At 37.5% G+C, this 25,950-nt stretch overlaps 1 protein-coding gene across 5 annotated transcripts in view; it reads right to left on the reverse strand.

Moving 5' to 3' along the window:
- The window catches only part of tanc1a (tetratricopeptide repeat, ankyrin repeat and coiled-coil containing 1a), a 143,064-nt gene that overhangs the window by 80,123 nt on the left and 36,991 nt on the right, over positions 1–25,950 (reverse strand). For all 5 annotated transcript variants that reach the window (XM_088605509.1, XM_088605508.1, XM_088605511.1 and 2 more), the window contains exons 3-4: positions 12,610–12,684; positions 9,948–10,157 (exon numbers count right to left, since the gene is read on the reverse strand). In XM_088605509.1, the coding sequence (XP_088461635.1) occupies positions 9,948–10,157; positions 12,610–12,684 (285 nt within the window). The remainder of the gene's footprint in view (positions 1–9,947; positions 10,158–12,609; positions 12,685–25,950) is intronic.

The following is a 25,950-nucleotide window of genomic DNA, read 5'->3' on the forward strand; positions in this document are numbered from 1 at the left end:
AATATCACAATTCACACAGTGATATCAAATCTGAATGAAAACAGGGGTAAGCACGGTGACTGAACACATCAATACCCGCGCAAGCAGACGTCCCGTAAAAAACGTCTAAAAAACTGAATTCTTTATCCTAGGATCTGAGCTAGTGACAGGGATTTTACAGCTGGAAGAGTACACAGGCCAGAGGATCAGAAGTGAGTCCAATTGAGCTGTGCCTCAGAATCTCAATCAGGATATAGCAACACTATGTGTAACAAGAGCCCAGCAGCAAGAGCACAATGGATCAAGACTACAGAAACTCAAGCGACCCTTGAAGGCCTAAAGTATTTGAATGATTTTGTGCAGCGGACGTTAGGACAATATTGTGTCAGCAAATGCTAACAAGTGAACAAGTCTCATTTAACCAAACAGCACAGGTTTCTCACGGTCAATCAATGAATAAAAAAAGACTGAAAACCCCAAGGCTTTAATTTTCTATCTATTCAATATAAAGTTGAGAAAAAGTAAAATAAATAGATTTAGAGTTTCCTGTAGCAGCCCATTTTTTTAATCTGCATATTACAAAAATGTAAATAGTGCATCAAGCAAAAAAAAAAACTGTATGAAGAAATACACAAAACATACAACTTAAAAAGCTAATATCTCACAACAGGAGTGCACAGTGTGATTCTGCATAGTAACTAAATATTTCTTCAAAAAAAGCATATTAATACACATACTAAAAAGAATTTCATATATCTGAATTAAAAATAATTAAATACTCTAAAATTAATATTTTGAATGAACTTAAGCTTATGTACTTAACATATACAATTTTAAAAAAAGACGTGTCCTTAAAAGACACCTTTTGGTGTAAAGCAACCAAGAACAGGGAACTGTTTGGTAAAAGCTTCAAAGCATTAAGAAGGCAGAGAAACTTCCTCAGAATCCTTTAAGCTCAAAATCTTTAGCCTACTTCTAACACATTTCTCTCCACATACACCGTACTCCTTATAAAACAAAGCCCTGCTTTCTGTTATTGGGACATGATTTTATAATTCAGCTTTGTAACATGAAGGGGTATGCGCTAAAAGTAAAGTCTTTGTGGAATGGTTTATCCTGCCCAGACAGCAGATATGGCTGAAGACGGAAACAAAACCGATTACTGCCAGCTCAATTCTTCTTTGATGTCTAATTAACCCTTCGGGACCTTGGGCTCCCAGAGAATATTGGGAAAGATAGCAGAAAAACAGACTTGTTGTTCCTCTGGCAAACTGCCAGGAAATGGGGTTCATATTTTTACAGAACTATGTGAATGCTTTTTTTCTGTTCTTTTTTAAGATATGTACAGATATATTAAGCAAAATGTATTCTACTATATGCTACGTGGAATATACATTAAAAACTTGGCCACGATGATTGTATCTTTTACATTACACTACAATTAAACTTCTAATTAATTCACTTAACAAGGAGATGACATGCATATGACGTGGCTTTTTGTATAGGGGGCGCCTTTCAACACCAAGGTGTTTTAAAATCAACAGACCAAAGCAAAAGAAGAAAATTTTGACACACGCACTTACTTCTATTGCATTTTTTAAATCCTCAGCTAATGCTTTCTTTTCTTTCCACCTTTTAAAAGCAAAACGCTATAGGTATTTTACTGATTCTTTATTTTAATATTTATACATCAAACTCTATCAACGGAAACTATACTTCCACATTGCATTGCAATGCATTTATCTTGTGTTTGTTTTGGAATGATCTAGAACAACATGATTGATAGAGCCTCCTCCTCACTTCTTAAGAAAATGTATTGCTCGTATAACATAAGAAAAAGTAATATCTGCACAATGGTGAATGGATTTGTGGTTTAGTTCATGAAATTGGCTTAAGAATAGTTTGCTCATTATTATGTGAAAAAACATGATGACTTTCCATTATGCCCAAACTGGTATTAGAAGGTCATCTTTCTTTCAATGAATACTATTTTTGCAACAGCTCAAAACTCCTTGAAGCTTTAAATTAATATAAGAAAACACACATAAAATTCCCAAAAGGATTTAGTCCTGTTTTTTTAATTAAGACGTGAACATAACTTTATCAAAACGGAGAGCACAAGCAATCATAAAAACATCACTTATCATCCTTAATGCGACTGCCCTGACAGTACAGCTTAATCATCACTGCAGCACAAAATCCTGGCATCACTGAACAACCCATCATTTGTTTTCAAAATATTCCCTGGATCTGACAACTAAACCTGCTACGATGTCTGGGAAAATGATTGTGTCTTTGACTTTGTCTGGATATGAAATGCCAGCTGCTTTGAAGTGAAACAGACACCATGAAATGATTTAGCAGACACCCAAGACAGTTAAAATGATCAAAAATGAACATCACTGTATTAATATTTATACAGTATAATTCATGGAACTGAGGACCGTTTATTTCCCCTGAACCAACAGATTAGGATTTTGTTAGACACAGAAATGTTCTGTATTTTTTTTAATAACAATAGAAAAGAAAACAATATCAAGATAAATAACAGCACAACAGCCTTCTTGTTTTAACATACCTAGTAATACAGAAGTGAATAGTACTATACGTCCGTATCAAGTATTCAATATTTTTTATTGTTTTAGTCTTAAAATTAACTCTATGTGACTAAATTGAACAAGATAAATCCTTCAGTTTCTCCTGTATGTGACAGGTACAGATCCTCCGATGGCACTCTTAACACACCTCTTTTGGGTGTGCCCCAAACTGCAAAAGTTCAAAGGCAATATTCAGACTAACAAAGGCCGAACAATCAGCACTGATGTGTGGAATGTTTCTGGCAAAAAAAAAAATATTCATAAAGCATGGAAATGTGTCAGTGCACCATGTTTCAAGAACTGGATCAATGAGATGAGCTCCGCAGTTGCAATGTAGAGGACTTGTTTCTACAGGACAGGCACGCTACAGCAATTCAATTAAAATCTGGGGGCCCTTTTTCAAATGTTTTGAAAAAGACAGAGCTTTGTATTTATCCCTGATTGACTGGAAGACCCAGTCACTGTATCTAATCAGAATAGCTATAAAGGCAACGTACTATACATACACTGTGGTGTAAACAAGACAGCAACTCACTCAGTACATGTAATCTAATTTAACAAGGAAGCATAATTTGCTATTGATGTGGTTCTGCCTAGTCACGTTCCTGAACGTCCTGTTGCATATGTTCCAGTGCTCTAATCTTACAGTGCTTCAGGACCAGGAAAAGAGATCCAAATAAATGTATTACAGAGCGGCAGAAATGTGCTCCATGTGCCATCCACTCCTCTTGCTAATATAAGAATTATGTGCTCATGTGCTGCACCATCACTCCAAATCTTTTTCTTTGAACTTTGTGTGAACTGAATCCTTCCCTTAGACGGTTTCAATAACCCGTCATGTGATAAGACCCATAGTTAAATTAAATCCTTATTCTATCATGACAACCTTTTTGCACATCCCTTCCTATAAATAGCTGAGATTCCTGGGACTTTATGAAAGGTTCCATTTATGAGATATGGCATTTTGAGGCTTGTTTTTAATGTATTAGTAATTTACAGACCAAAAAACAACAAAACTAGCGAACCCAATCTTTAACCAAAATAATTTCATGCACCAAATTATTTCTGAAGGCATTATATTTCCACCTTTACATGCATCTTAGCCTCTGAGGAGAATTCACAGCTACCACAGGTTTCCAGCAAAGGCCTGCTGAAAAAAGGTGATGGATGTATTCATTGTTCATATTGTTCCCATTCCTGGCAGCAGGTGAAAATCAGTATTATGACAGTATTCGAGGAGACAGAGGTACTTTATCTCCCAGGAATCATATACAGTATGAATAACTGAGGGGGGGAAATGAGCAAAAAGGTTTGTTGTTTTACCCAGAAAACAAACTTTCTACCTGAGGTGTTACAGCTGAGGAATGTATTTTATTAAAACATTTCTCCTAAAATAACTAAAAATAAGCATAGTTAAGCAAGCTAGGATAACCAAGAACTGTGTTGGTTCTGTTATTAAAGAAACAGCAACTCTAAAACAGCAGGAAAGGATTTAGTAAGCATGTCAATAAATTTACAGGCAAATATTATCACGGCATGCGATGGCTACAGTGAGATCATTTGCTAAAGGCTTATAGATATGCAGAGTGAAATACTACAATGGAAAAGGGCAAATACACATGAAAAATAAACTGATTTTTTTATTTTTGCCTAAAGTGCGCCATGAACATAAGTACTGAAGCTGATCGCAAATTGGATGATTCACATGGCTTGAAAACTTCTGAAACAATTTCATTTTGAAAAGAGCCCAATAAATCATTGCTTGCACCACATAAAAACCAGCCCCCTAGGAAGTTCATGCATGTTTTTAGTTTAACAGCTGTATTTCCTCTGAGTATAACAATAAGGCTTGTTTGTTGCCCACTGCAGATAATGGCTTGGCATTTAGGCCAAAGAATGTTGCAGGTTTTCAGATCTCAGCAGTAACAATCAGGGCAGTGCAAAAAAGAATGAATTACTATCCTACTATAGCTTTGAGGAAAGGAGGAACATGGAAACATGGAATGATAGGTCAGCATTCATCTGTACAACCCAAACAGAACATCATCTCATTACCAGAGGAGGGCGCTGTCAAGTTATTTAAGGATTCACGTGGTGCATCAGAGAAGCCATGTGGCATCAATTCATTGCTCATTCCACCCAGTACCAATTCCGTCGTCATCCCAGAAATCTTTCTTTTTAGTATAAGTATCCCTGTCATTCTTTTTCTTCATTTTGTATTCTTTTTCACTGATGAAAGCGTAACATGGCAAAACGATTTATAACAAAGAAACACTGAACACTCTAAAGCAACTTCCTGTGTCCCACCCTCAGATACAGGCCAGTCCACTTCCCAAAATATTTAACAGAACAACATTCCATCAACTTGAGAGAAAACTACTGAATGCAACAAGTAAAATACATAGAAAATCTGTTATATTCCCGTCTTTGCCTTTTCAGTGGGATCAGCATTTGAGTGTCTTCCCTCTACTCTGACTTTAGAAACTGTGGTTCCAGATTTCTTTTTGTGGAGCAGGATGCCAGCCTTTCATTCCCGCCACAACATTTTTCAGAATAAAATTCTGTTGTTTTTGTTAAGCACAGAGCTATACTTATTACGTCCACATAATTCTCCCACTAATGATATTCTCTTTCAACAGCAGACAAGCATTTGAAACCAAACCCATTCACTCTCTCCGGTTGTGGGTTTCTTTTTGAAATGATAAGCAATTTCCTTTTCTTATCTACATTAAGCTCCACTAAAAGCCCACACTCCCTTTTTATCCCAACACCTCTTTCAGCCCAGACAATCCTTTCCCCACACTCCCATTTCACATATTTTGTTTACCAGTACTCCACCTTTCACCCTCTTACTGGAACACCTACCTCAAACAACTACTGCAGATCCCTGTCTGCACAAATGCTTCCTCCTCCACAGAATTATTCTCTCTCACTTTAGTGTTCAGATCTACTCCATCGTAGTTAAGTCTAATGGTTTAAAGGCCTCCAATTGTAATGCAAATTACAATTCAGAGAGATATGGGAAAGTGTGTCTGTGTTTGCTAGGTGTGAGCCTGCAGTCTTGCTCAACCAGCATTTATTGTCTATTCTATGATGTCTTCGCTTGTATAAATTAATCTGATTTTTACTGGGTGTTATAGATAAATTCATTATCAGTAGATAACATCCAAGGTGATCAACACTGCTGGACTCATTGCAATTGAAGACACAAGCACTCAGATTTGTTTTGTGCTTCTTTATATTGATAGAAAAAGTGGGGAAAAAAGGTGCCTTCCTTCGGACGAGATGTAAAACCGAGGCCCTAACTCTCTCTGCTCATTAAAAATCTCAGGGCGTTTCTTGAAAAGAGTAGGGGTGTCACCCCAGCAACCTGGTCAAGTTTCCCATTGGCCTTTATCAATCATGGCCTCCTAATAATCCCCATCTATGTATTTGGCTCCGTCACTCTGTCCTCCATCATCCAGGTGGATGCTGCACATTGGTGGTGATGGAGGGAAGTCCCCCTTACCTGTAAAGAGCTTTGAGTGGAGTGTCCAGAAAAGCACTATATAAATGTAAGGAATTCTTATTATTTGGTGGTTTTAAATAAAAATGTTTTTCCCCCCCAAAACACCAGAGAAAAATATTTATTTGGGGAAAAATATTACATGTAGGTCTATTCTAATTTAAAGAATCTGGATATTACATGAACAATATACAATGGCTATCCAAAGTATTCACCAACCCTGGAGTTCTTCACATTTTATTGTCGTACAATATAATGTAATTGGGGTTTTTGCCATTGATCATTGCAATAATAATCTCAAAGTGAAAACAAAGAACAGATCTGTCTCATTATGTTTTCAAATTGTAACACAAAAAACATGAAAAAGAGGGGGATGAATACTTTTCATAGCCACTGTATAAGCAGTGCTGTTAGAGGTCACTGAAAAGGATCCAATATTAAAATGTATGCACTAAAAACTTTGTTTCTAATTTATAAGAATAGGACACTTCCTACTAAGTGTTTTTTAAACATAATGAAGGAAAAATAAAACTTTTATTTTATTTATTAAAGGTTATCTTATAACTTTAATTTAATTAAGTTCATTTCAAGACCAATGGCGGGGTCTCATTCACAAGCCTGGAGCAAGTTTTAGGGTTTTACTTACTAGTAAGGTCATTGTTAAGTCTAAAGTTATGAGAGTAACATTTAATAATTTGTTTGGCTGACTCTTTTATCCTAAGTGACTTCCATTTATACTCAGTTATATATAGTAGCTGGCCATTTTACTGAAGCAATATCAATAAAGTACTGTACCTAACTCAAGGGCAGAACAAGGTGCCCTAGCTGGGATTTGAAAGCTCAGCCTTCCAGTTGAGTCCTACTCACCAGTCCTCACTGCTGCCTTAGTCAGTCAAGTATTAAATAAATTATTACATAGGTAGTTAAAGTGAATTAAGTGCAAATGAGGGATGATGATACAAGATTAGGGTTAGGATAAAGGTAAAGGTTAGCACTAATGTTAAGGCTTAAGAGAGGGGTAGGATTTGAGTTCAGGAAAAGACTATGGAGCCTATTGATAATTAGTATGAAGAGATCCCTGAGGTTACTGCTCACTTAATTAGTATAAAGAGGCACAGGACTACTGCAGATGGGTCAAAACTACCATATTTATATTTTGCCCCCCCCCCACCCAGCAACAACATTTATGGCAAAGGTGAGATCAAAAAACCATTCGAAGTCAGAGACAGAGTCAAAATGTGTGAATGTGCCAGCAGCCATATCACCCTGCAACTCACAACTGACAGCCCACTGAAGCTCAGCAGGTGTGAGCCTGGTCAGTACCTGGATGGGAGACCTCCTAGAAAAAACTAAGGTTGCTGCTGAAAGCGGTGTTAGTGGGGCCAGCAGGGGGCGCTCACTAATGCCCCAATATAGTGACGAGGACACTATACTGTAAAAAGGTGCCATCCTTCGGATGAGATGTAGGTCCCGACTCCCTGTGGTCATTAAAAATCCCAGGGCGTTTCTCGAAAAGAATAGGCATCCTGGCTAAATTTCCCATTGGCCCTTACCAATCATGGCCTCCTTATAATCCCCACCTAATGAGTTGGCTTCATTACTCTGTTCTCCTTCTCAAGAAGAGCTAGTGTGTGGTGAGTGTTCTGGCGCACTATGGCTGCCGTCGTATCATCCAGGTGGATGCTGCACATTGGTGGTGGTGGAGGGGAGTCCCCATTACCTGTAAAGCGCTTTGAGGGGAGTGTCCAGAAAAGCGCTATATAAGCATAAGCCGCGGATGCCATTTGGCTTGAAGTCTACACTAAACCTTAGCCTTTAGACTCTCAGACACAATAACCGTTGGATTGATGTATTTTCCCTGACCGTACTTATGAGACTTCACTCTTCTCCTTAGAAAAGTAATAAGCTCTTCATGCTGGTATTTTCTTTTTAAGGCCTAACAATTCACTGGCAGATCCAGTCTGACTTGAGGTTGGGGCTAAATGAAAGTCGGACCCCACAACCATCAGCACGATGTATTCCTGTACGTCATATAACCAAGAGGTTTTCAATTCTCATAGTAGTTATTCGTTTGTCCCACCCAAGACCTCACAGATCATTGTTCAAAACTCTTTTGGCAGTTGGACATGCTTTGTCCATTCCGGCTCTCTTTTATAGTGAGAGAGATCAGCTCACTGCAGGAGCGGTTGATTTCTCCAACTCTTTATGTGCGGGACGTGCACTGACATTTCTTTTGTATCTGCAGTGATGATCTGCTACCTTTAAAAGGTCTGAGCTGATGTCATCACTCCACATTCTTCTGTTGCGTCACTGCGTCAAAATGTGCAAAAGACTCACGAGCCCTAAAATCTACTACGTGGCGTACTGACCACCCAAGCCAGCCACACCTGGAAAGGGACTTGAGCGTTAGCATAATGTGTGCACCGGCTGCTTTTTACAATAGTTTCTTCCGAAATAAACGCAGCACAGCTGTAATTATAAATGAGCGCAATATGCCTGCAATTGTAAATTCAACTTACTCTGCTGCTGGAATTGTAATTTTAGGACTGACCCCGGGTCTGCTTCTAAACTTTACGTCTTAAATACAGATTAAAAAGGAAGGTTTGTTATGCTATGTAAGCCTTTTCCCAAAACGTGTCCGTTTTGACAACTGGCAAGAGTGACCGTTTTAACGATTTTACTCCTTTTTGCTACCTCTTCAGAAAGCAAAGATTCAAACTGAAGGAAGTTCAAATACAACTGTCCGGGGCTTTCAAGACAACACAGCTGTTGGAAGCAGTGTTCACAGCATCAAAAAAGAAATCTTCTGGGTCAAATGTTGTTTATATATGCTCATTTGCGGCTAATAGTGTCATACTAATAATCAATATCAATGCACAATAACAGAAATACAATGTTGAAATGTCAGTGAAATGTTATCTGCCAATGATCATGATACATTATCTTAATATAGATACGGAAGTCTGTAGGAAGGATGAAAAGATTAACTCTAAAAATATTGATCCTCAAACGATGTGTTTTTCCCAAAGCCATCTAAGGTATTTAGAGAAGATGGTTTCAAGTATAAAAGGGTGCTTGTACACAAAGGTAAGCAGATCAGATAGGGAGAAAACCACTCTGTCAGTCTGATCTCTGGGAGGCCTCTCTGTAACAAAACAAACTTCTTTCAAATCTTCACAGAACTGCATCTCTACACAAAATGAATTCCGAAGTGAGAGGGAAGAAAGTAGTGTAGTGGTATACAATTACCGAACCTTTTATTGTGTATATGGCTATACCCGTACTGGACAGATGATTATATTTTCACTACTTGTACATTTTTCAAAGCAACATGAAGCTTTTGCAATTTCTATCCTGAAACATTTCAGGTTTGTCTCTTAACTAACAAAGCCATCCCAGAAGCTGCAGCATGATCAGAAGTCAATGTATTTAAGTCTTTCACCAAGCTAGCTAGTCAGAAGTCAGAGAAAAGAATGTCTTTTGACATTTGATGCTTTTTATCACATAAAGAATATGTGAGCAAAATAACAATAAAACATCGACCATCAATGACTACAGTATGTAAGCACCTCTCCTGAAGCTTCTAGGAATCTTCAGGTGAACTGTCTTATACTCTGGGAATGTTTTTGAGTTGATTGGGAAACTTGGCACTGGTGTGTGTGCGTGTTTGTGTCTGTGTGTGTCCTGTGACATGGACTGGCGTCCCGTCCAGGGTGTATCCTGCCAAGGGCCCATTGCTTACCAGGATAGGCTCTGACTGCCCTCTGACCCTGTATTGGATAAAGCATTTAGAGACTGAATGAATGGATAGATACTGTAAAAACAGATTTTAAAAGAGCTGGAGGGAAAGAGCCGAGGAACTGTACCTGGAGATCTTTTGTTGGAGCGCGGGTGTATCATGTAAGACTGCCGGGGTAACAGAGGCGAAGAGGGCAGGGACATGGACACCCCTTTAGCCAAGCTCATTCGCAGCACATCTTCTGGGCCAAAAGGGGGGCCTGCACCCAACTCGGTGAGCTGGGAAGCTCCACCACCAGTCCCTCTTCTCTGAGCACTGTGCGTGTAGAACTCGCCCACTGGAACAAAGAAGGAAAGGGTATTATGTAATCTTGCCACCCTGATAATATCAGCACAAGCTGCATTAACTCGGCATCTCTGGAATCATGAATATATTCAAGAGCATTTTTCTTTCAGATCAGATTGTCTCTGACATTTTGGCTCCCTGCATATTTAAGCAGCTACAGTACACTACACAAGCTCATCTGTGCTGCAAGGTAGTTTCCACAAAATCTCTTGCAAAAATTCTTCTGGCTATAAACATCAACAGATGGAAGACATTTAGACTTGAATATTTAGGATGCCAGGCAATACTAGATTTTTAACAAACATAACTGGCTTTCAGTAAAGGCCAGTGCTAGACCTGTTTTGTGAATCATTAGTAAGTCTTGTCAAAATCTACTTCTAAAATGAACACAGCTGGCCTTTAGCATTGGTGAAGAATAAAGATGATTCCATTAACATAACTGTTGGTAGCTGATGTACAGTAGTTCGTTAGTACATGGGACAGCCATTAAAAAACAGTATGAAAGAATTTCAAATATCTGTATTCATAACTGATATTCAAAGGTATCTTCCCTTGACACACAGTACTACTATTTAAAAAAAAAAACATTTCCCTAGGTTACACTGCTGGATTTCACAAAGCACTATTCAAAAACATTAATTTTATCCTTCCCTATCTTTGTAATTATGTGCTCTTACTTCTTTAATTAACTCTGCTCACTAAACAAATACATGGTATTTAAGCGAGTGAATACAGCCATTTTAAAAGTGAAAATAAAACAATCTGCAAACACACACAAAAATATAATTACAGCCCTGTATGTGCACCAGCCTTGGAATATTCTAAACCCAAACTGGAATATGAAGCAGATCAGATCTACAGACTCTGCCCAAAATCTATAAAATCTTTTAAATTAAAAAGATAACTTTGCAATAAATTCCCAAATGTTAACAATTTAATTAGATTCCTACCCCAAGTATTCAGTAATAACAGTCTATCTAATGTGGCACAGCCCACAGACCAGTCTATGAACTCGGGAGCAGTGACCATAGTTATACAACAGGACATCATTTGTCATTTCTGACTTCCACAATTTAAATACATTCTCAGAGTTATCTAAACTCCTTATTGTCTTCTGAAAAAAAGGCCACACAGTTTGCACATTTAACACAATTAGGACAGAAAACACCTAAAAATCCATCCTGTGACCTTGATTTAACACTATCAGATTTTCTCTGGTAGACACTACATAAAACTTTTTGCAATCAGTTTACATCTGCAAGCAGCTATCATAGGTGGTCAAGATCACATATCACACCAAATCTGAATAATAACTATAGGGGAACATGCAGCAAAGTTAGGAACAAAAAAAGGAATCTAATCAAATAAATTGATGATTTGTTACTTAATCTACAGTTACTTTAACAGTTGAAGATATTTTCTGTAGAACATCTGAGGCAAAGAATTTAAAAACTCTCTAAAAATAATTCTGAAACATTCGCTCCTTTGCCTTCGTAACGGGTATAACATCATCCACCGTTCCTCATCAAACTGTGCAATTTTTGTTTTATAGCACAAATCACAGCACTTTTTTGTCTAAACACAGCAGGTAAATGGCATGAACAATATTTTCTGCACCGTAAACAAATGTACACAAACATTGCTTCCAGTATGGAAAATATGGCTGATAAAGGTGAATTACTCTTTTTTTCTTCAATGATCAATAATATTAAGCACAGTATAACAAAAACCCATAAAACCAACAGGATGCATGACAAACTGGTGAAGGCCACTCAGTTGAAATTGGAATTTGATGTATGAAATATGGTCCTGTTTCATTCTTTAAAATGTTTTAAATCTATTGTGCAACAAAGGCGGTAACACACTTTCTTAAATATTGTTTTTAAAGTCATGATTAGGGAACACTGTGAATCCCAAAGCCTTTTCAACAGGTATTTGTAAATACAAAGATCTGAAGACACAATAAACTAAGAACAAACACATTTACCTTCAGTGTCTTGCAAAAGTTCAGGCCCTAAGAGAGGTTTTGCACGTGGTCATTTTGACCGTTGCCGTCACAACACTTGGAAGCGTAAATGTATATATTTTACATACACAATCTACTTCACCAAAACCAAAAACGAAAGAAGTAAACATAACATGAAAGAAAAATAGAAAAGTCATGATTGCATCCATATTCAAACCTGCTTTAGATGTTGTGTCAAATCTAAATCATTTTAAGTAAATATAATTGTGAAAAGAGGTTAGGGATGCCACTATGAGGCCAAAACCAACATTGAAAGACTTTCAGAGTTCACTGGCTGATTTTAAATTCACAAAGTGTGTTTTTACCCCCACTTAAAATGTTATTTGTGCTCCATAAAATGTTCTTCATACAAGACACTTATTTTTTCTCTTGGTTGCTCATAGAGCCTTAGTGTTTGATGAGTAACAGTGGTCCTCACCTATCCTTGTCCTCTGCTGTCCAGACTCAGCGGACTGTGTCGGATTGTCTCTCTGCTGGTCCATCTTCCACCCATCTGAAAGAAAAACCCATGATTTCATTTATATAGAGATGCAAAACCTGGAAAGTCATTCCTCAGAACTAAAATGCAATTAAGGTATGTAATGCTGTATTTTATACAATACACTTTTCCAAAGGGGAAGACTTATCCCGGGGCTACTGCGACTGAAATACTGACCTTGGCCTGACAAGGTTCATACTGTACAATCACCAGTGTTTCAGAAAAAGGGTGTGGTACTGTTTTTTGGTTTTCAACTGCAGCTTAAAAAAGAAATACATGTTTACTGAAAAAACATCTTTTTGTGGAACTATGTATTTTTAGCTTATGCTCTACTATTTCCACGTTGACGTCCTGGGGGGGAAAAAACCCCCACTGACAAAGGTGATTACTTAAAATTCCTGTTTGCGAGATCCTGGATCCCAGGTTTATAGCCAGCTGTTACTCATCTCACATTCCAGAATGGGTTCTCTCTTTCAGCAGTTGCGTTTCAAAAGTAGTACCTTAATCACGTTCCCCTGGCTACATAGCAATGACAAAATATCACTTGCTAATCATTTGAAGTGCACACAAAAGACTAGCAATCTCAGAAACAGCCATCAGTTCAGCTGGAAGCCATAGGATTCTCCTGTTGTTGGGAAATCGTAACAAATTCATGTTGTTTCCTATTAGGGTGTAATGGGATACTCGTTACTGGTGGATGAACTGGTTACTCACACCCTTTTTGAAGGAATTCATTGTAAAACCTTAACTAAAGTTTTTCACTCTGACTTCGAATGCTTCAATATCACTTTACCATCGCTGTCACGCAACACATTATGAGATTATGATGACACCGTTCAGGGCCCACTTGCAGAAAGATAGAGAGGGGGATATTAGCAGACCCAAAGTACAGGCTGTGTGTCATTATTTGCTGCTTTTGAATTAACACAGGATAATTATAAAAGAATTTGACCTTTGCTCTGAGGTGGTCATGGGGACACCTGATGCAAATGTTTAGATAACTATAGATCCCATAAGCCACTCCCCTAGCTCCATCCCTAGGTTTAATCTGTTCTCTTTACTGCTAAAATCTCTTAATATCCATCTTTAATCTTAAAGGGGTTAGTGTCTTTAATAATTTAAAGTGTGGTGCAGTATATATGTACAGTTATTCCTAGTTCCATAAATGTTGTTGAGTTTACTATGCTCCTCACCCAGTAAAAGGTGATCCAAAAGTGTTTGTTTGGTGGATTCTTAAACTCCATGGAAATATTATGAATTTAATCTATGATTATTTTTGCTCTTGTTGATGTCAGTTAATAAATTAAGGTCTTAGTCATGACAGCAAAATGGTTTTATGATATACCTCAGAAAGGTTTCCCCGAATGTTTGTACAACTAAAATGATGACAAATAACCTTCATGGTTTCAAAAACATTATAGAACGGAGAGGGGAAAAAAAAGATTTCTTTTACTTAACGAGAAAAGAATATCACAGTAAATGGCTTGTTAAAAATACAATGCCAAACAAATCTCAGGATACTAGTAACAAATGTTGCTGTGCAGTCTTTTATCAAAATCTCGAATGAAGAAACTGTGTATTGCACCAAAGTAGAATAGCTCCCTTTCTGATCTTAAAACAAGAAATAATGGAAAGAAAAAAAATAATAAGAATGAAAGCTAGCGGGACTGTAAGCCTAATGCAGCCTGTAAAGCAGTTCTTAAAAAGACTTCCATTACAAGCAATCAATGTTTCTTCTAAAAAACCCATTCCCCAGTACTCTACTTCTCCAACCCAGTTCAATTACTGAACCCTGCCACTGGATCCATATGGGACCTGGAGGTTGTAATGGAAAAGGCAGAGAGTGCTGTTACAGAAAAATAAAAAAATATTTTTTAAAAAATGGAAATGGAGGCAGCCAATATGATCTCGATCCCGGCTATCCTTCTCTCCCCAAAGATTTACCACCACCCCACCTACAAAGATTTGGAAAAGTAATAAGCTACTAATTTCCCTTCCGCTTTTGACTAGGCTTCACAGTAACCAAATGAGCCAACTTAAAACAAATGAAAACCAGAAACCCAGTGGCTCACATTAATGTTAATCTGATTTCAGCCATTTTAAGTGCTATGCACAGCTCCTTGGATCGGCATCTTTTTCTTTATTATCTATGGAGCCAGCCTCTGCAGTAAACCTATTATTCGTCCATGAGAGAAGAGCCACAAGGCTTCACTGCCATGAACTGTTATTAAGTACTGGTGCACAGCCAGAGGGAAACGAGGCTTGGCTGCTTAGTATAATGAAAAACAGAAAAGTTTTTTTGTGCGGAGAAACAAAGCCATCCACTGTTTTACAGCCTCTTTAACAAAGAAAGAATGCTAGAAAAAAGGAACAGATTCTGGCAGTATGACACCTCCACAAGTTCCAGACATTTCCCTTCATTTTGCTAGACTTCATGAAGTCCGAATTCAAGATCAGGGTTTATGAAACCAATTACCCGAGATGGACAAAATACAGTTTAAGCCATCTACGTGGCCCACATAGAGCTACTGTAGTATTTGTTTTTTACATTTGTGGTTTCAGGGTTCTAAAGAACTCAAATCTCAAACTGCCAAGTCGTTTTTGAAAAACCATATTTCATTCTAAATTCATTGCCTTACCAAACGTTTTCCTGCTCGACTAACATTTTGCGATTATTTCATAACCAGTTTAATCCAGACAGCCTTTTACATTTCATTTTTAAATATAAAGTTTTTATTCAAGCTGATTTGACTGCAATGGAAACTGATAGTACATTTCCTGCTGCCAAGCCATTTGGATAAGAAACCAAATATTCTTTTACTTTTATTTTTCCCCATGGACTATACACATGGGAATGTTGGCACAATTCACAGCCATGCTATAATTTGTTCAATATTCCAAATTGCTGATACAGAAATAGCATTGACAGACTAAAGCTGAAGAGCTTTTTCATTTTTCTAAAATGGTTTTTCTAATATGAGAAACTGACAAAAAAATTAACAATGTCAGCGAAAGAGGCTCACTTGCACTGAGACCTGTTTAGAACACAGGAAGAGGAGCCCCAGGAACCTCAACCACATGACTTTCTCCTTTAGCCTCTGCAGCTACTGGCCTATCATCCAAAACAGGAACACTGTCTCTTCTAGGGTTCTCTAGAAAAACTCCTTTAAACATTTTGGCTGCATTTATGCACATTAAAAATATTTATCCACAGCTAAAAAACAGTACACAGACTGCAAATTGTACATATTTACACTGGCTTGCTACACATCATTAAAGCACTTCTTTCTTCAGATCGGGGACTAGATACAGTAGGATGAACTGCGTCTGTCCTGCCCACTCACAGACAATATTTGTCTTTCTGTTAAGGGTACACTGTGCCACATGCCATGAAGGTTTCCTGTGAATTCCAGTGCTTGCCGTGCTTTCGTAAACAAGATATTGAAATCCAAGTGTTTACTCAGGGCTCAACACCCAAAGAGGACTCAGAAGTCCATCTTCTCTCTGGAAATTCCTTGTATTTTGTAAGAATACTTTTAAACAGCCAGGTGTCTACAAGAAAGACATTTTGTGAGATTTTCAAAAGCTTTTAAATTAAAAAGACTATTCTACATTATCTGCATTGTTTGGTTGAAAACAAGGGAATCATACTGTACAAGCATGAATGTACGACAGGTTGAATCCAGGACAAGGTTTAATGCATCAAGAGCAAAGGCTGACCCAAAAAGGTCAAAAGATTTGACCATGACAACAGAGAAGGTCAGCACCAAAGCCCGACTGCAGTAACCATGGGAACATGCAGCCTCAGAATTTGCCCTATCTTATCCTACTGTATGAAAAACCTGAACAGAAGGGGTGCTTATGCAGCCACAAAGGAGTCACAAGAACATTAAATACAAGTAAAACAATAAGGGAACAACAAGAATTGCACAGCTGTTTCACCCTTTTCAGTGTTTTACTACAGGTTACAGTAATAGCCAGTGAAAGGCATTGGAAAAACCTTTGACGTAAGGGAGAAGTACAGACAAATTATAAGCTTACTGTTGCTTTTGGTCACCTACTTCAAACCTTAGCTGAAATGTCTGTGGTGTCCTGAGCACAATACACTTTCTAATTTTATCACATAAAAACAGAACATTACAAAGTGTTACATTATTTTATGATACTTCAAAAGGTAGATACTTGGCTGAAGAGAAGACCGCAAACAGAGAGATTATTCATCATTGATTAAATATTTATCAAATACAGGCAACGTATAGGACTATAATTCATACACCACTATTTTAAAGCTTTATAAAACAGCATCTGAGGAACTTCTAACAATAATTTACCTGTACTGTATTTGTTTAACACGCATACACAATACTGCATTTCCAACCAGAAAGTAATCTGTATATCAGCCGCCTTTGCAAGAACATAAGAAAGGTTACTAATGAGGAGATCTAGTCTGTTTGGTGGCAAGTATTTAATCGATCCGAGGATCTATCCAACTGTTTTTTTTTTAAAGAAGACAAGGTATCGGCTTCAACAACAACTGGATAGATTGTTCTCAACCCCAAAAACACTTTGGGTTTCCCTTGTGTCCTTAGATTAATTTTGCATTTGACTGTTGGCTGTTATTCCCAATCTTCCTTTTGCCTAAATAAGATGATACAATTATTTCTAACCTTTTGCTTCACAAAAAAAAAAAATCTTTCTTGGAAAACAGAACAGACCACCCTTATTCCTCAAAGAAACTGAAATTACAGCGCTGTTGTTTTGGCATTTTTACATTTGAAAAATATGAACAACACAATGTACAGTTTTGGTTGCAAACGATCCGTTCTAATGGCATGAGATCTGATATTGAGTCAAACTGGCATTTCTTTTTCAATTACAGATCATATTAATTTTTTATTCTGACAACAGAATTCATACCGTTTAAGCACTTTGAGCACTTGAGTGTGTATTGCTCAAAAGAAAATAAAAACCTTTCATATACTTTGCAGTTTCCTGGTCACCGTTCACTTTCAAGCAAAAAGGATAATAACGTTGCTTGAAGATCAGCTTGTGTGACAAACAGATGCTTAAAATTCCAAAACACAAATTCACAAACCTGCTACAGAAGCAAGAGCTCACAGTAATGAACTCCTGGGGCAAAAGCATTCATGAAATTCCAAAAAAAAACATTTTTTGTAGACTCTCACTGGTCAATGTTACCCCTTCTAAAATCACTTAAGCCTAGCTTAAGCCTAAATCTGCCAAAAACACCACGTCCATTACCATCCTGCTATCAAGTATCCACCTCAAAAAGAATCGGGTCTGAGGTAAGTTTTGAAGAACAAGAAGAAAGGTGTCTGCACATACTGGAAGATCTACTAAAATATCCAGGTTAAGCTATCAAACCTAAATATTGAATGTTAACTAATGAAAGCAAAAAAAAGTAAAAAAAAACTAACCTAGTATGAGGGTGAGTGAGTGTATACACTTTTGTGTGTATGTCAGATCTCCACGAGCGGTAGCGTCTTGCCAGTAAATATTAACAAGCTCAGGTTTTTGTGATGAAACACTTTGGCAGTTGTAATTAATGCAAAAGCTTTTTGTCAATATACAAAGACTTCAGACCCTTGGACATTCCTCCAGTGGGAAATTCTCTCGCTAGAATAACTGCCAATAAAGTTTTCCTGTGTACTTCCGAGAGCGGTATGACACCCTCACAATGGGCACAAGATTAATTCACAAGACAGCAAGGGAAAAGTCCCACAGCAAGAATCTGGAACCAGTCTTTAGCAGCAAGTTGAAGAGATTAACAACAGATCTGTCTTACCCCCAGTGAACCTGACTGTACAAAAGACAATGAAGCATTACAGACTATCTGCACAGCATTGCCAACACCCCTTTCTCCTTTTTTGATGGAAAAACTCATTAAACCATAATAAGCAATCATCTGTTCCTAGAGGGAAGTTTTTCAAGTCCTCCTTTCCAGTTCAATCTGCCACCTGTTGTCATGACAAATGTTACCATCACCACACACCATCCCCAAATCAAACTCGCCCATTTCAACCAAAACAGATAGCAATTACAAGCAGTCATAAAAAGGAGAATAAAATGAAAAATACTTTCTGATATTACCAAAACAGAAGAAAAACGTATGTAATTATTTATTTCTTTTCAGTTGGTCTTCATTTTACACAGTATTGATATCCAAAGAAACACAAAGGAACTGACCTAAATTGCATATTTTCAAGAACAGAATGTAGTTTGCAAACACAGGTTAATCTCAAAGAACAATAACTCTTATATGAAACCCCTTATATACACATCCCTTTTATAATTTTGAAATTAACTGTAACATGAGATAACTACCAACAACATTGGCAACATTCTTCACAAAGAATTATGGCAAACTTCAAAAACATTTTGTGAACCATATTTTAGGTTAAGATATAATTAGCAGGGTTACACATTAAATATAATAAAGAAGCATTTATTTGTGTTTGGTTTACTTAACCACATAAACCAATAGAGAACAATGCCTAATTAAAATGATGGTTTAAATAGCACCCACTGATACAGAACTGATGTGAATGTACATAGAAATGCCAGCGAGGGCTGTAGTCTATTTTTGTGCAAAAGAAAATTTCATACTGACCCTTACACTCAAAGTGTCAGTTACTGTTCTTTAAAAGATCTATAAAGGCTTATGCATCATGTCAGAAATTCCCAACTGATAACAGTAGTCAATACGATGATAAAAGGTAATACACACCAAACAAGAAGGGTAGAACAGTACTAGTATGCACGTTTTTGCGTTTTAAAAGTAAAAGACGGTAAATTAAGAAATTAAAAATGGTTAAAGCAGATACAGTAAAAAAAAAATTTAAGCCACACAGCAATTTGCCTTTTGAAAAACTGCAACTGTACACATCACCTGCTAAAATGCCGGTTAAATAAGAAGTACACTGGAGTAAAAGAGCAAACCTGTGTACTTCAAATGTATTTCTCACCTGAGTGTATTATGCAGGCCAGAGGTGTTGGAGGGTGGCATCACAAACTAATACAAGTTTTTTTCTTTGTTTAAAGACACCGAAAATTCAGGTTACAAAGAAATATAGCCATTTGTCCCATCTAGCATGTGTGGTTGCTAATAGCTAATAGAGTTGCAGATCTCATATAGCCAAAAAGATGTGAAGATACTATCTTTAGCTGATGTTCTGGAAGCTGCTGTTGTAAAACCAGAAAATAAATTATTTTAACCAACATCGCAATATTGATACCTCTCTCAGCCTAATATTTTTGCACATCAATGTACTCCATTTCTTTAACTGTATCTTGATCTTTTTTAATCATTTTAGAAAGCGCTTTCTTTCTCCTTTCATTTTTCTTATTAGGTTGACTCGGGCCATGGCTTTTTAGCATTCAATTTCCTTTTTTGGGGGAGACAGATCTGTTCTGTTTCAAGCAGAACAAATTGAAACAGGTAAGGAAAGGAAAAAAATGGATTAGACAATGCCTCCTCCACACTTTTTTTTGTCATCAGAAAAAGTGGCATCTTGAATATCTCAGGATGAATGTTTAGGTCTCAAAATGGCATCTCTAAGAAGCACATAAGACTCTGATTAATAAAGAAAAAGGGAAAATGAAATCGCTGTGAAGTGAAGCAGACATGGTAGGAATATTAATTAAATTCTATCTCAGTGTAATATGGTGTGATATTGAGATTGTGCACCTGTATTAAAAGTTCAACATTACTGTCACGATTCTTACATCATGTACACACTGATGTTAAAGAAGACAAAACCAAGCCAGGAGACTGCTAGATTCTCAAGGACAAAGCAATTTCTGATTTTTTAAGACCACCATCAACCAGTTTTGTACTAAGATGTATTAAAAATATGATGAGCACTGGAAACTAGAGCATTTGTTGCATTTTTTTAAAGCCTCTCCATATATTAAACTAATAACGAAATTCCTCTGCTTTCAGAAAAGCAGTTCTCAGAGTGTTTCCGGTATAAGACTACATTTGCTGGCTGCAGTTACATTCTTGATGTTACTGCATAATTATTGTCTTTTTTAAAAAGCGGTTTTCACTAAACAACTGGTTCATTGCAACCAGTTGCTCAACAAATAAAAGCAACAGCCTATGTGACTTGAGTACATCAATCAATCGCTCACAGAGAAGGTGATGCAAATTGACATGTAAACCCAGCGAGGGCTCAGTCAGTCTAGGAAATATATTAGCTTCCACTCTCAAGGCAATACAAAGATGAACTGTGGTTAACAATGTATTCAACTACTGTTTTGGAATTCATACCACAATGCATTTTAATAAGCAATACATATATATTTCTAAAAGGTTAAGGATGAAAGTACCCTGAAAAAGACTTATTAATATTTATATATGGGCTTTGTGTTTTATTACCCGTATCAATTCCACACTCCACAGGACTCCCGACATTTTATATCTCACAAGAATAAATGAATGGAACTCCAGCATATCGACAGAGGTGCATTGTGGACTCTGCTGCTCTCCCCTGGCAACAAGGTGAAAGTTGAGTCTGCTAGCATGCACAACCAGTCTTAGAAATAAGTCATTGTGCTTTGATTTCGCTACTTTTGACTTGTATGTTATGTCCACATTGTGTGTTGTGAAGGACATTTTTGTTGCATCTCCTTCTTGTAATGTTTGTGGAGTGATAGTCATTCCTTTGAGCCCTAAAATGCCTCCTGTACCTTCTGGTGCAGAGGATCTGAAGCACAATCATGTCGATGAACTAAAAGGACAAGCATTCAAGCCATCCATCACTGGGACACAGCCTGGGGTAAATCTCAACAAAGCTCTCCATGTAAGACGCGACTGCAGCCTTGATAAGATAAGAAACAACAATTTCAAAGAGAGCAGCAGACATTAAAAAAACTGAAACTTTAAAATGATTCCATCTACAGACATATGCCCTGTTAAAAATGTTTCTTCATTCGGCGGATGTTTGACTTCCTCAGATAGTGGGATTTTCATCTGGAAATGTGTCTGTCATATTTGGAACAAGCACTACTGCCTGGATCAATTTGTTTAGCTTTAAAAGACCCAGTTGTGCGAGAACCATGATCAAAGGTTAACAACAAATTTTGATTGCAATTTGCACAGATCATTAGGCAGTCCGACTTTCCCAGCGAAGAAAGGTCATGAGAACAACAGTATCTGCTGGACAAAGGAAGCAGAGCTCACCAGGTTCATAAAGGGACAAATGGATGTGACCGAAATACAGAGCATGACATCCTGTTCTTGTTCACAGAACATAAGCCAAAGAGCAAACAAATAGGAGTACGGTGTCCTACACATTCAATTAAACAGTCTCAGGTTCAGTGTCTAAACTACACATTAGTGATGTTAATAAGTCGACAAAAGCAGCATTTAACTGAACAACACTGAGTGGCTTAGATTGAGTTTCACAATTGATTACTTTCACAATTGATATATAAACTACTGACCATTAGTATTAAACCAGTTTTAAATGCAAAAAGAATATTTTTAAGTGTTGCATGCATACCAAACCTTAATTAAAAAGACACATACAACTGTCTTGTGACACAGTTGAGCTCAGCAGAAACTCGTCTGGCTTTTGAATTTCTAAGAGACTACCATAAATATAATCAAATGTTACAGTAGGTAGAAAACGAAAATGATGAGAAAATGAACATGTTTTACTTGAAGACCACCCCTTACAGCTTGAGACTTGAAAAGAGATGCCATGTTCTATTTCATGTTCTAAAAAACTAAAAGAAAAATCTCATTTGTGGATCAATGTTATCATGCTGACTATATCTATCCACGCATCAATAATGAGTGATTAACATTGCCTTTCACACATACCTGCAATATTGCTGCACAGCTAGTCATTAAACATACTCATAAAAGCTTAAATCCATGCACTACGCCTTGTAGGCATCTGTTTACTTTTCTCCAGATCTGGTACTAAATGCTCTGTGTACTGCAATGTGTCTCCGTACTTCCGCAGAAGTGCAATAAATAAATAAATTAAAGGTTTTTTATTGAGAAGAAAAGGGTGGATCTGGACATGGTCCAATATGACTTGTGGACAGCATTATCCTCTTTCCTTTCCAGCACAAAGGCATGGGTCATTAGTTCATTCAGCCTTTAAATGCTTTAGACATCGTATTCATCTACAGACACATTTACAAAGGCCAACTTTCATTACCGTTTACTGTTTGAGTACAGCCAGCACTGGAGCAGCAGTGAAGACAAGAGGCAGCTAGCAAGGCTTTAACGGTTCAACTTCTAAAACAGTAGCAGAGTCCATTTCTGCAGTAATATCGCCCCTTGGTAGTACAGCAATAAATCAACCTCTTTAACTACTATAAAGAAGCATTTTACAGAACTGTAGCTGCTGTTATTTTTTTCTGCTTTTCTTAAAGCACCAAAAAAATCACATCTACTCAAGCAGAACTAAGCTATCCTCTATTAAGGATGTCTGGTGAGACAGACTAAGCAGTGCCTGTTTCGTGTAGAATGCAACAGTTCAATATTGACTTTTTTCACATTTTTACCCACTGTACAGTTGCCATGGTGCCAACCATAAAAGAAATTTGCATTGACCACCAGAAATTCGTCATACCAGACAATCTCTAAAACCCAACAAACTGCCATCATTTGTCAGGTTCCCCATTGTCTACCTTGTCAAAGAAGAACATACTGATAACTGTTAAAGCACAAATCACTCTTTATCGTAGATGGTATACTCAGCGGTATATTTTTAAATTCATTCACTGCTGATGGCATGCCACATTTCCTCTCATATCTGCACATATTGTGCACCACAGCTTAATAAAACAATTTCAGCGCTTGCTTGCGTGTTTCATTTCAACTTACAGCCAAAACTATTTTCTCCCCAAAATGAGAATGATGCAGATTTTTTTCTTTTAAAGAAGATTAAAAATCATAAATAATTTATAGAATAATGGCTAAGGCTTCTCCACGCGCTTCAATAGGTCCTGATATAATGATACACAAGATTAATGAAAACATCACTATTCACTATCAGATTTTTTTAATGTAGTTATTTTATGTATCATATTTTATAGTTAAAAGAAGAGCGAGAGAAAGTAAAATGTTAATACAAAGAGGAAAGCATACTTTATATATTTATATATAAACAAAATACAATTTATCTACAATAAATCTACAATATTTAATTAGGTATACAAACAGCTTCAAGAGACAGTGTTACTGAAAACAAATGGAAGTAGGAGGTTTAAATATACACATACAGCTACAACCCAGAGAAAATAAGAAGCTCCCACCTCCTACCGACCTCTTCAGTTTAAGAGTTTAACAACATCAGTAATTGCCTCTCAAAATGTAGCTGTTTCCTGACTGACAAATTGTGTCCTTTCTTCCTCTCAAGAGCAATTTCAACGAGTTAGTGCCAAGATAGCAGTTCCTCTGCATTATAAGTTTCTAATGACATCACTCCTCTTCCCATGCTAATTCTGTGGGATTCGCCTCTTCTCTATAGCATGGCTATCAAAAGTATTCACCTCCCTTGAACTTTTTCACATTTTATTGTGCTACAATACTGAATCATAATTCATTTAACTGGGATTTATTACCACTGGTTGACACAAAACATTCTATTATGTCAAAGTGAAAACAAAACTCAAAAATTCTACTGATCCTCCTGAATTAATTCTAAATCTAAAACAGAAAAAAGTTGATTTAATAAATACATTATGATTTCATGTTGTAACACAATAAAATGTGACGGGGGGGGGGGGGGGGGATATTTTCCATAGTCACCGTACAGAGTCATCTGAGGTCATCAACACTGGTGTAAAACACTAGACAACAGAAAACCAAAAACACTTTGATTTGTTTTACTTGGTTGCTTCACTGTCTTCTTAAGGTGCGTGGGTTATCTTGGCTTCACAGCGGGCCTACTGGCACCCACGATGAAGATGAAGAAGATGATAGGCCTACTTCATAAACATGTGAATGTTGCAATTCACAGCTCTAATCAAAGAATCTGGATAAGTAAATTAAACGACAATTAGCATAAGCTTGGGTCTAATAATTCATTATTAGAAGCCTATAATAATTCTCCACAATTATACCTGCAGAAGCATGCCTTGAGTAACTGAAAGGGGTTTCTTTCTAATAAACAAAGTGAATGCAAGGATTTTCTCAAACCAGACAAGTGACGATTCCCCTTGTCCAGTATCAATGCAATAATACTAGATCTCCAGATCTAATCATAAGCTGTGCCACCATGACAACTTTCTTTGCATTCCACAAAATACCAGGCATTGTCATGAATTAAAGTGTAAATGTGCAACAAAAGCCGGCCTGAAAAGAAACATCCTAGAGTTAAAGCAGACCCTAGACAGATATAACTGGAACAGGAGAGGAGTGATTTTTTTTTCATCTTTTTGTACACTTGCAGAAGCCAGCAGCCATATCATCCTGCAGGTGTGAGCCTGGTCAGTACCTGGATGAGAGACCTCCTGGGAAAAACTAAGGTTGCTGCTGGAAGAGGTGTTAGTGGGGCCAGCAGGGGGTGCTCACCCTGCGGTCCATGTGGGTCCTAATGCCCCAGTATAGTGATGGGGACACTATACTGTAAACAGGTGCCGTCCTTCGGATGAGACGTTAAACCGAGGTCCTGACTCTCTGTGGTCATTAAAAATCCCAGGGTGCTTCTCGAAAAGAGTAGGGGTGTAACCCAGGTGTCCTGGCCAAATTTCCAATTGGCCCTTACCAATCATGGCCTCCTAATAATCCCCCTCTATGAATTGGCTACATTACTCTGCTCTCCTCCCCACTGATAGCTGATGTGTGGTGAGCGTTCTGGCGCACTATGGCTGCCATCGCATCATCCAGGTGGATGCTGCACATTGGTGGTGGTGGAGGGGAGTCCCCATTACCTGTAAAGTGCTTTGAGTGGAGTGTCCAGAAAAAGTGCTATATAAGTGTAAGCAATTATTATTATTATTATTATTATTATAGGCCCATTCAAAGCTATCTTCCCCTGTTGCCCCCATTATGAATTTTCATGGAGAGGAGAAACGTTCAGATCATGTGTTCTGTTGTTTTTTTTATCCATGAAATGCTTGTGGTTCAAACTCTGTGCAGTTTGCATGTTCTCACCATGTTCATGTGGTTTTTTTCCAGCTGCTCCAGTCTTCTCCCATAGTCCAAAGACATGCTGGTAAGGCTTCTGGGGAACCTGGCTCTGATGTGAGTGTGTGTGAGTGTTGTCTGTGTGTGCCCTGCATGGACTGGCACCC

This window comes from Lepisosteus platostomus, chromosome 14 (assembly GCF_059453375.1).
Source record: "Lepisosteus platostomus isolate fLepPlt1 chromosome 14, fLepPlt1.hap1, whole genome shotgun sequence".
NCBI lineage: Eukaryota > Metazoa > Chordata > Actinopteri > Semionotiformes > Lepisosteidae > Lepisosteus > Lepisosteus platostomus.